General features: G+C 32.9%; 2 protein-coding genes across 2 annotated transcripts in view; both read right to left on the minus strand.

The window, feature by feature from the left end:
- LOC118183002 (lachesin-like) overlaps positions 1 to 10,505 on the minus strand; it is a 32,739-nt gene extending 22,234 nt beyond the window's left edge. The window contains exon 1 of the mRNA XM_035352396.2: positions 10,250 to 10,505. Within this exon, the coding sequence (XP_035208287.2) occupies positions 10,250 to 10,505 (256 nt within the window). The remainder of the gene's footprint in view (positions 1 to 10,249) is intronic.
- A 436-nt stretch (positions 10,506 to 10,941) lies between these two features.
- Positions 10,942 to 12,085, minus strand: part of LOC146997799 (cell adhesion molecule 2-like) — a 118,206-nt gene continuing 117,062 nt past the window's right edge. The window contains exon 4 of the mRNA XM_085814402.1: positions 10,942 to 11,042. Coding sequence (XP_085670528.1) covers positions 10,942 to 11,042 — 101 coding nt within the window. The remainder of the gene's footprint in view (positions 11,043 to 12,085) is intronic.

Below are 12,085 nucleotides of genomic sequence, written 5' to 3' on the forward strand. Positions count from 1 at the left end.
CACTTTAGCATACTACGTAATCAGAATTCTTCAACATGGGTCTACGTACGCAACAACACTGCTCCGTCTTTTCCTTGCCTTTATTATGTTATGTATATTTGTAATAATAAAATTCCATAGTCAAGAATACACTCGAAATTCTAACTGTATGTTATTTTCATTTTTAATGGCGACGTTCTCGTATTTGAAAGTACGTGGAATTAAATCCACAGCCCCGTAGTCAAGTTGTTTTTCCCGCCTTTTCTACACGTACAGTTTTAGAATGTTCTCGAAATATTTAAAGCGAACTGGATTGGCTGACGTCATTTCTTGGAAGCTCCACCTTTCCAGAGGCTATAAAAGGACTCGCAAAAGGAATTTGGGGGCTTTTTCTTAAATGTCACGATGCAGTAAACTTCATGCAAAAAGTTATTAGTAATTCTTTTTTATTACTCCGGAGATCAGATTTTTGTAATTGCTGTTTCCCTTGAAATATAATAAATGAATCCTGTTTTTTAAACTTATCGTCTGATAATTTAAGCTACGACTACATCTATGATTCTTCAACAATCTATTTATTCTGGACAAAAGCTGCTACATCACACACACACACACACATACACACACACACATATATATATATATATCGTTATATATATAATATAACGATTTAGATGTTGTTGATGTCGAGATGCATAAAGAAGTTATTGCAGTAATGACCAACTTATATAGTTCTTTCTATTTTTGAGAAGCACACTGAAATACCAAGCTTAACGGGAGCAATCTGCATGTCTGTTGTGGAATAAAATATACATTTTTAAGATGTAAGATGAGAAATGGCAAAAAAAAATATGGTTAAAATAATAAACAGAGAACGAATGCGGTATGTCTAAAATGATAGTTTTCTTCAGAATGAATTCGTTTCGTTTCACATTCCCTGAAGCGCTATGAAAATACCTGCGTCATGAGCGTTATTTAAGACTCATAAGACAGGGGTTAATTTTAAAATGACACAATTTAGAGAGATTTACTTTAAGCTTTTACTATTTTTAAGATGGAAAGAGGCAAAAACAGAATTTAGAAAGGAAAGTTGAGGAAATATTGAAAATTAAATTTTCTGTTTTATTTTAATTGATTTTAATCTTACACACATATATCGTTTTCTTGATTATTGAAATTTCTACAATCCAACTGGCAGGATAAGATCTCGAGATCAAAGAAACTATTTACTTGAAATACATTGCTTACTTAAATATTTTATGACAAACTCCATTAATTTCTTATTAATATTGTTACGGATTTCGTATTTAAATAGCTAATGTTAGTTGAATCATAAATTAAATTGTTTTATTCCTCGTGCAGTGCAACGCGTGACGAATATTAAAAGAAAGCTAAGCCGGAAAATTAAAAATACAAGAGCACGTGCATTTAACATTTAATAAATAAATATCTGTTTTTGATTTCGAGAAAGTGCTAGAAAAATCTCGCGCATTTAGAAAGCTTATATAAGCGGAATGAAAAAACCTCTCAATTCGTAGTTGTTGGTAACTAGTTAGTTTGTTGTTGTTTTAAATGTTTGTTTAGAAAATTGCTCTTGTTGACTGTAGCGAATTCGCGGATTAGCTTTCTCTAGCTGTTTTGAATTAAGTTCTCTTGAACATTTGAGTAGTTAAAAGATAACTACTGTGAGATATTGTAATACTGAACGAATATCTGAGGAAACGTAAGCATATTTGTTGTGATAATAATAAACTTTGTTCATTTTTCATCGGACTTGCGTATTCATTTCGTAATGAAGCCGTACGCACGTAAGAATATGATTAGCTCAGTTCTTGATGATAAACATATCGTTTGAAAACAATATACAGAAAGGCAAAAATTTCAGAAAGATTATCCTGCTAAATATTTCTAAATGCTTATTTTATAGTGCATGATTCTAGTTTAAAAGATGAACTAAATAATCAGGCATTCCGATTGAGATGCGTTTGATCACGTTACACATGTTAACAACAAAATACTAGAAATTTCAACAGCATATGATAAACATTAAAAAGAACGTTAATAAATGAGATATTTTAACAATTGATTTAACCGACAAAAGAATGAAAGAAATGAAAAGGATATGGCCTCAATTGTAAAATTTCTTAACATGACATCATTTAAAATTTTTAAATACACTGTCAAACAATTATTAAAGAGATCTACACATAATACATTTTCAAATTTGTATTTTCAAAAAATATCTTTTTAGACTGAAAGTCTATAGTTTAAATGTTTTGGTTCTGAAATGCGTTTTGGAAGTCCTAATATCAACATTTCTTTATCAGGTGATAATTTTTTAAGACGTGCATTTTCCACCAATTCAGCCACTTTTGTTTGCTACGAACGTGTTTTTGTTTTCTAAAACATTTTTAGCAAAACAAGCTATCAAAAGCCGCGTCCAAATGATGCGGCAGTCCGTATGAGGACAGGATGGCGTTTGCGGTGCAAAATTCGACGACTGAGAAGCAGCGAGGTGTTATCCGATTTCTGATAGCGGAAGGTGAGAAACTGGTAGCTATTCATCGCCGGATGGTGACAGTTTACGGGGAGAAATTTGTCTCTGACAAGTCTGTCAGAAAATAGAGTGCCCGTTTTCGTGCAGGGCGTGAGAGTGTGGGTGATGACCCGAGGCCAGGCCAGGCAAACACTGTCATCACGAGCGATCTCATGGACAAGGTTGAGGACCTAGTGAGAAGTGATCGACGTGTCACATTGCGAATGTTGGCGATGAAAGTGGATGTCAGCTATGGAACTATGTGGACAATTGTTCAAGACAGGTTGTGATATCGGAAGGTGTGTGCCACTTGGGTTCCGAAGCAGCTCACCGACCAGCAAAAGGAACTGCGTATGGGGCTAGCACTGCAATATCTGTTTCGGTATCAGGAAGACCCCGCTTTCATGGAGCGGATCATCACAGGTGATGAGACATGGTGTCATCACTACGAGCCAGCGACAAAGCGGTACAGCATGCGTCGTCACCTCCCTCTAAGAAGTTCAAAGCCGTGCCGTAAGCGGACAAGGTGTTGCTCGCCGTCTTTATCGGCGTTCAAGGTCTACTACTTGTGGAATTCCTGGATCACAGAAAAACCATTAACTCCGATGTGTACTGTGAGACACTCCGACGCCTACGCAGGTCCATCAAGAACAAAAGACCGGGTTTGCTCACGGACGGTGTGGTTCTTCTCCATGATAACGCGCGTCCACAAGTCTCCAGATTCACACACATGGAACTGGCCAAGTTCAAGTAGGAGACGTTGGACCATCCGCCCTACAGACCGGATATGTCGCCCTGCGATTTCCATGAGTTTGGTCCACCGAAGAAACACCTGAAAGGGATGCGCTTCAACTCGGACGACGTAGTCAAGGACGCTGTGAAGGACTGGGTCTCGTCACGGCCACAGGAATTATGTTAGCAAGGAATCTTGGGGCTTGTTCATCAGTGGGATCGTTGTGCTCAGGCCTATGTTGTATATTTTGAATAAAGTCTACATTTGTACCCACCGTGTCGTTTCGTACCTTTTCATTTGATCACCCTTACTTTATGGCTTTATATATATATATATATATATATATATATAAAGCCATAAAGTAAGAAATTTAGAACTAACTTTTCATAATGTACACAAATTGAAATTCATAATTAATAAATTTCAGGTAATCCTATAAATGCAATAAAGAACTGAAAAATATTAAAAACAAAACGTTTCAAACAAGCAATACCCAACTTAAAAAATAATGAAATTTAAAGAAAAACGAGCATAACAGAAGAGGAATTCAATCAACTTTAATGTCACCTCGTCCGGAGGAGGAACATTGAAATGAATTAAAATCTCTCTTCCACAAAAATCCTTGCTTTTCTATACACAGAATTAGCCAATGAACCATTTCAATATATTTTATTTATAATAGTTCACCCTAAAATGCTGGCCCTTCCTCAAAGCAAGGAAAAAGCAAAGTAAACTCTAATTAGAATTTTGCACCTTCAATAAAGAGAATTCTATTTAATGAATTGAAAACATGTATTACAATTAAAATACTATGAAATTGTTTATCGGCTAATTCTGTATACAGAAAAGCAAAGATTTTTGTGAAAGAGAGATTTCAATTGATTTCAGTGTTCCTCATCCTGACGAAGTGGCATTGAAGTTAATTGAATTCCTGTTTTGTTATGTACGCTTTTCTTTAAATTTCATTAATTTATTGAATTGGGATATTGCTTGTTGAAAAGTTTTGGTTTTAACATTTTTTAAATTCTTTATTGCATTTATAGGCTTATTTGAAATTTATTAATTATGGATTTCAATTTTTTGGTCTTTATGAAAAATTAGTCATAAATTTCTTACTTTATGGCTTTACTGATAATTTTTGAGCAGTTTATTGTGCACAAATACTAGGCATGTTTATAGTTTGTTTTAAAAAAATTCTATTGTAATTATAAAATATATATATATAAGATTAGTTTTTGTAATTTTGCCAAACCTGAAATGGCAGTTATGTGTAGTGAAAAAATGTGTGGAGGTCTGTTTGAAAAAAATATGAAAAATGTGTACTTCTGTTTGTTATCCCTTCGACAGTGCGCTAAATGTTGCATTTGATACTGTAAATTTTGAATTTTCATCTTGAAAACTGCAAAAGCTCTTTTATGCTCTAATTTTCGTTTTGAAACGGATATATTTTACATTTTAAAGTTCCAACGTGTAATTAAATGTAAATTTTTTTTGGTTTTATAATTCGTATTTTAGTATTATCTCTAGCATGCATGAAGTGCAAAAGTTCACTCAAGTTGCTTATTGAGTTTCGTTTTCGGTGACATTTTCTGTAGCTTAAAAGTTTGATATACCTAGTGTGTTTCCAAAGCTTTCGAACTAACGTTTTAACTAATTCTTAACGAACCTGCCAAAAAAATGAAGCATTTATTAGTAAGCTGTTTCAACTTACTTTTCTAAATATAAGTTTGTTTCAAGCATAATTTTCTTGCATTTAATCTTTTGGTTTGATGTAGGGAACATATGTTGTTATAGATTCGAAGGCTAGGCACAGCAAAGAATGGTAACTACGTTTTGCTGTAAACAACGGAACTACACGTTTTGGAGAAAAAAAAAAAAAAAAACTATTGATTACAGATGACATGTGGGTTTGCTTTTTATTCTGAGACAAAACGGCAGTCACCTATTAAGGTCGGACATGATTCAATTCAGAGTGGTTACAGAAATCTAAAAACGAGTAAAGACCATTTTGTAGTTAATCGGAGACTAGAAAGCTATATACTTTTCCCCCAAGAGGCAGATGATGAACTTCAAATTTAGCAAAGATGTGAAGAATATGCTTTGAGGTGAATTGAGAGCATTTAAAAGATGAGAAAATAGAGTTTTTGGATTCTTCTACGTAACAATGCGCCGTCACACATTTACATTCTCGTTAAGACATTTCTGGAAAGGAAACTTTTCATAGTTCTCAAATCCGTCCTCTTTATTCACTAGATTTTGCCTCTATAATCTATTTTCTCTTCTCTAAAGTGAAATCTTATTTCAAAAGTCATTATTTTAATAGCGTTTAAGAGATTCACATAATAGTAAATACACGCTTCTTACATCACGTAATCACGTTGATTTCTTACATTTTTTTCTAGTCTGTGGCTATGACAGAAAGATTAAATATCTATTAGTTTTCTATAGCAACCGCAATAATTAATTTTACAGTATTCTTGAGTTATATTAATGTTAAAAGGAGACTCAACAGTGGTCAAAAGATTAATGCTGTTGAATACTGGTAGTTGAAAGAGGCTTCGAATTAAGCCCAGAGGGCTGGCTGTATGGTTGGTTTTCGTAGTTTTTGCCATGTGTAATGTGAATGCGAGCCAGTTTCTCTCGGAATGTGGCTCACGAAAGCATCCTTTATAGTAGCCCTTGTTTTCTGCTATATTCAAACAACTAAATCTTATGGAATTAAAAATATCTTTCTAAAATTTCTGCATCGTTACATTATGTTACACCATGATTGTATTTTGACTGTTATGTTACCATGACTGTTATGTTGTTAGGTTTTAAACTTTTATGACTTTGACCTTTTAAACTTTCTACGTGCCGGACTCAAATCAAATCAAATCATATATCATAAGAATCAAATTCATATATCATAAGAATTATCGTAAGGTGATCGAATAGTTTTCATTGTACCTTAAGCGTTGTATATCCGCACCCGGGAGCTGCCGCTGAGAATGGCTTTGTTAATATTTAAGTTTTCTTTAATTTCCATAAAAATCCTAATTCATAGTAGAAACAAAAATTTCCTAACCAACATAGCCTACCTTTCAATTAACACAAATCACACAATAATCATTTAAACTGCATGCTTATTCATTAATTATATTCCACTCAAATGACATTACATATTATTTTTTTAGGTTTAATCCTTCGGAGGTTAAAAAAGAAAGATGAACACACAAATTTAAGGAAGGTAGTTAAGATTACATATTTTCTTCTTGATTAACTTAGACCTAGGTATTATTTACAATTCCAATATTCATTTCCCTTGTATTTTTGAAATTCTTACGAACATCATTTCGACTGAGTCCCAAATTCATGGAACATAAAATTATCAAAAAATTATAAGAGAAACAGGTTCTTGTAAATCTTAGAGTAATCGGACAAAAAGGAATAAACACAAATTCTTAAAGAGAAAAAGGAAAGTACAAAATAAAAAAAACCGACTTAGCTGTATGTTACATGAATGGTCCGCACCCTCTTATATCGCGAATCATGTCATCACTAATAGGAACACACTTTTGCCTTTTTCCAAGCTTCTCTGAAGAACGTAAAGGGATCGATCAAACTCCGGGAGTTCACTGTCTGGTGTCATAGGTGAGTCATCATGGGACACGTAGCTCTCGTGGGCACCGCTTCTTCGTTCATCTCCTTCGGCGTCAATTGTCAGAAAAGTTCGTAGAGGTCCCTTGTATTACTCCATAGCGGCTGTGCATCGGATGAGGCTCCGTAAATAATCCATTTCTGCAGACGAGTCAAGGAAAACGCGCATTCCTTGGAGTTCGATCATAGTTTCGCACGTAACTAATAAAGAAGACGCCCACTAAGAATCGTCTCGAGCGTTACCAAAGGAACACCACTGCGGTAGCCCCGGTAAAACCCCTGGGGAGTCAGCAGCATCTCAGCAGCTCATTCCAGATAGCCTGTATCCACGAAGAAGTCAAAATTGCAAGCAACAAGTACCAAAAACCAAGCGCAAAAAGGCAAATGACGAGAGAGAAGAGAGCGAAACCCCAAATTTTATTCTAAAAATACTGACAAGCACTGTTTCCCAGACTTGGCAAAACTCGCTCCTCAAAAGTTTCCTTTTCCTCAAAAGTTCAAATCCTTTTCTTCCAAAACTTGTCAAGTTACATTAACACCTTAACTCTAAATTAACATTTCACAATTAATCCATCACAATTCGTTAGCTACTTCTTTTTCACTTTATACTTTTACATAAATTTTTACTTGAGGCACTGGTTCACAGACTGTATCCCAACATATTAAGAATTAAGTGAAAAAATAAAAAGAATAACCTCCTTAAAATAAATATACACGTATATTTGCTTTTTTCTAGAGACACAAAAAATTAAACTTAATTAATTCAATAGAATAAAATTACTTAATTTCTAAAATCCCAAATTTTCCTGCGCAACAATGTTGCACTATGACCCTTACTTGTGTTACCCCTGAGCTAAATATAAGGTTTTTGTTTTAATATTCGAAGCGGGAGTGCTTAACTAGTTCATATAATTTTGCCACCCAAGGAAAATAAATATATTTAATTTTTCTTCCAAATTTAATCCGTTTATGATTGCTTGACAAACTGAACAGTTTAAAAGGAATGATGCGTACCTTGATATTTAGAATATTTACTTTAATTTTAATATTATATTAAACAGATAAATTTAGAAAATATGCAGCGATATAGAAGTTATTAAAAGACGTTTCTAACACCATATATTACATTCCTAGTAAAGAATTATTTCTTTTTATTCTACAAAATGCTTCTTATTTACTGTAAAAATAAAGTAACAAAATATTCGAAATTTTTGTAATATATTGAAAAAAAAAAGTATTTTCTATTCTTTAAGTACCTTATTTTAATTTATTTCTGAATTCAAGAAATAATAATATGTTCAATCTTTTTTACGATGTTTTAAGATGTATCGGCAAATTTAATATTCAGAAAACAAAGATAAAGAATCACCATAAAAATAAAAACAAAGTTCATTTATTACGTTACCATAATTCTCTCGCTTAAGCTTCTTTTATTGTTTTTCATCCCCTTAAAAGGTATTTTTACTTCGAAAATACATAAAGCTTTTAAAAAAATGTCAGAAATGGAGGAAAAACATTTCAGTTTAAAATATTTACTTGTCGAGAATCTAGAACCGACTCTAAACATATCTCGATCGATACAGAAATATTAGAGCATGCTTGCTCTTTTTCAATAAAAAAATAGAAAGTTTTTTGGCTTCCTTTTGGTTAAGCGATTTGTTTAAATTTACGAAATTATTATTTTATTTGTCTTTCTCAATTATCTTTACCGCTCTTACTGCGGTTATTTACAAAATGTTACTGAAATTTGAATACTTTAAATTATATATTCCAAAAGAGATTTTGTTTTCATAAGCACACTATATGTCTACTGACTTTTGGTAACTTGTTTTAAATATTGTTGTCGTTGTTGTCTTGCCCATATTACATGGAACAATGGTTGCCCCGATCTACTCCAAAGAGAGGTTCGACTTCTAATTTCCCCTCACAATTTTGAGGGATGTTTTAGATATTAAACGATACAAATTAATAAGTATTGTTTGATTTCTTGAATCATTTATTTCATTTGTTACTTTTTCTTTGTTATCATGTCGCCTCACTGAACAAGACTTTATCTAAGGGGATGTAGTAGTTTTATAACATAGAGGAGTACCAAGCTATTTGTACCTCTATTTATTTTTACTTTTGTTGAGAGCTATGTGTTAATATGAAGATCTCTTTAGTAACTGTGACAGGTGAGGAGAAAGAAATTTAAAATTTACTGCAATAAATAACAACACACAGTAGCATAAACGGCTGTAAATAGCTCAAGAAGAACACAGAGCTAAGGAAAATTCATTTTAACATACAAGATATAGTGCAAAGTATCTATGACTTATCGAAAACGCTCTGAATTCAAGATTCACTCAGTTTTTCTTTAAAGCAAACTTTAAAATAACTGTCTTCAACGGTTCAACGCGGCCATTTATATAGGATTGCATTGGGGAAGCTTTGAGAAAATTTGCTCCTATGAAAATGTTTCGAAAATGCTTTATGAGACTTTCGGAAAGCCGACAAGTTGGTGAGAAATCAACACATGCTGCCGATGGAGTGGGAACAAATTGTGCAAAGATCCATAAGGGCAGTTTCTGCCTATATTTTGATTTTTAAATGAACTATTTTTATACTATACTATACTTTTTGATAGATTTAGGATCATAATATCTGAAACACTGTATGACTGAACACTTATAAATACAAAACTGTATTTTTAAGTGTTCAGGCACCAAGCCTGATCGAACAAAAATTCTCACTGGAATTATTCTATAAAATGCAACAATAAACAAATAAAAACAATACATAGAATTATAAAAATATACAATATACAGAAAACAATGCAATAAAATGTTATTAAAATTTCTTATACATGCCACAAAGAAATAAATTAGAATTGACATTACTGTTGGACAATAAATTAATGTGTTTAAGATTTTCAGCATTAGATTTAGGAAAAGAACCTGAGATTAAAAAATACCCCTAATAACAGTTTGATTTAAGCGCAACTGCTTCCTCATATTAAAGCAAGAAAAACTTACATGGATGAAGTGTTCTAGAAATCATACCGGTTACCTATGATTGAAATCAGAAAAAAATATACTTCACAACCGTAAATCAATACTGTATGATGGTTGAATATTTAAGCAGACTTTAAAGTCTAATTTTAGAATCATACAATTATAAGACACAAATCTACTTCTAGACGATCCGTTATTTAATTTGGCCTGGTAATACTTACATAATGAAATTGGCAGGATCCTTTCCAGCGGTGCTTATACGTCACCCAACTTGTAGAACATTAATGCAGTTTCCCATAAAAATTGATGTTCAACAATTGGGAACAAATGGGGAAAATGATAATAGAATTAGATAAAATTCGCACTTACCTTGCGGCCTATGGCCCTTTGTTTCAGACAATTTTTTACCACCTTCTCTTTCCCATGTGACAGTAGGAAGAGGGTAGCCCTTGACCTTGCAGCTGAGAGTAATGTTCGTTCCCTCTCTCGCCATAACTTCGTTTTCTCCTCGATCGATGAATTTTGGAGGTACTGTAAAAGTTAGAAATGTATTTTCAGTAGATTGATTTCGTTTTGAAATTTTATCATCCAAGTTTAGCTTTATAGTTGCTTTAAAAATATACATTTTGGCAGCATTTGAGTTTTTCTTTCTGAGGGTAGCAGTTCACGAAGCAATAATTCAATGATAACGACGACGCAGGGTTTTTATAAACTGAAAGCAAGTTACTGAAACGTTGGATGTATGTCAAAGTAAATTTTAGTAATATTACTATATTTTAATTCGAAGCTTATTTTCTTTCCAAACAAATATAACTAGTCATTTAGTCAGCGGAACTATTTTAACAATTAAAAAAATATTCCATGAGTTTGGAAGAAAAAGGCAGATTTTTTTTTAAGATGACCAACTTTCGTACTTAAGAAACCCTTTGGAGCGCTGTTATTGCTGTTCCGAATACTTTTGATATTTGAGCAGAATCCAGATCAAGTCCATAAGTTTTTATCGTTGCTGAAGAACACTTCAGAAAAACAAATCTCGAAAGGAATTTCTGCTCAAAAGTAATTTAAGTGCTCTTATGCTGCAAAGGTACTATACAGACATCCATATCTTCTCCTGCACTTGAATTGGCCCAAGAAAATGGCAATTGGCACCGATAATCATACACTAAAAAGGACAGCATATTAAATGCTACAAGGAAAAGACACTATCACTGTGTACTTGAAAAATCTTCTAAAAATAAAAAAAGTGAATTTTAGTTTTGAATAACTAAACGTTAACGAGGAAGAATTTAAATTTGTCCTTTTTATGTAATGCAATGATTTATTTTATTTTTCAGTAATTTTAAGCAATTGATATCTGATAAAAGAAGGAAATAACGGGTTTTGAGTAACTGCATTCTTGAAACAAAAGGGAAGGAAAGGAGGCTATTCTGATATTCTAGCAAGAATAATAGCAGATACTTCAATTGACAATGTGTTGTACTTTAACTCAGATACGCGCTTTTGTATTCTGTTAAGAGAATACAAAATATTTCCTTTCAATTCTCTTAAGAGATATATACTTTTTAAAAACTTGCTGAAGTTGTGTATGAGGCAGACAGAACTTAAGAATGAAGCACTGTATGGTTCTCTTCCGGAATAGAGAAAAAAGCCTTTGAAAAATGTATTTCCGGTTGTCGAATTGTTTGATGAAACTAACCTTCGAGGAACCATCTCACTTTTAAAGAAAACATTTATAAATTGCCTTTGGCATAGTGATCAAAATCTTCGATCTGTCATTCTTCAGTGTTTCCCAAATTTTGCTTAAGGAATTACCCATTTTAAAGAGTAGACAGACTGTATCAAGTTTCTGTCCATCAGAAGATCATGGTAGGTTTTAAAGTACCAACTCTTGCACTTATTGTGCTTCTACACTCGCCTTCTCAAAGTAATAGCCGATTCTCTTTTACGAATTTTCATAAAATGAAAGCTAACGAGTTGTGGATCTATTGCATTCCTTTTGTTAAATACTTATAAAAATGTTTGTTCAATACGGTTCTCAATAAGAAGATAATCTTACTTGAATGTCTTCAATATTAAATCTATATTTTACAAATAATTTCACAGGCTGAGCGATGCTACGACTAATATTGAGCAGGGAAACGTTTTCGATTCGTTATTACCATTTCGTTATTACGAAATATTTTAACAATATTTGAAAAATTTGTT

This window comes from Stegodyphus dumicola, chromosome 4 (genome assembly GCF_044657685.1).
Source record: "Stegodyphus dumicola isolate Sdum_Otavi_A_Nest chromosome 4, ASM4465768v1".
In the NCBI taxonomy this organism is placed as follows: domain Eukaryota; kingdom Metazoa; phylum Arthropoda; class Arachnida; order Araneae; family Eresidae; genus Stegodyphus; species Stegodyphus dumicola.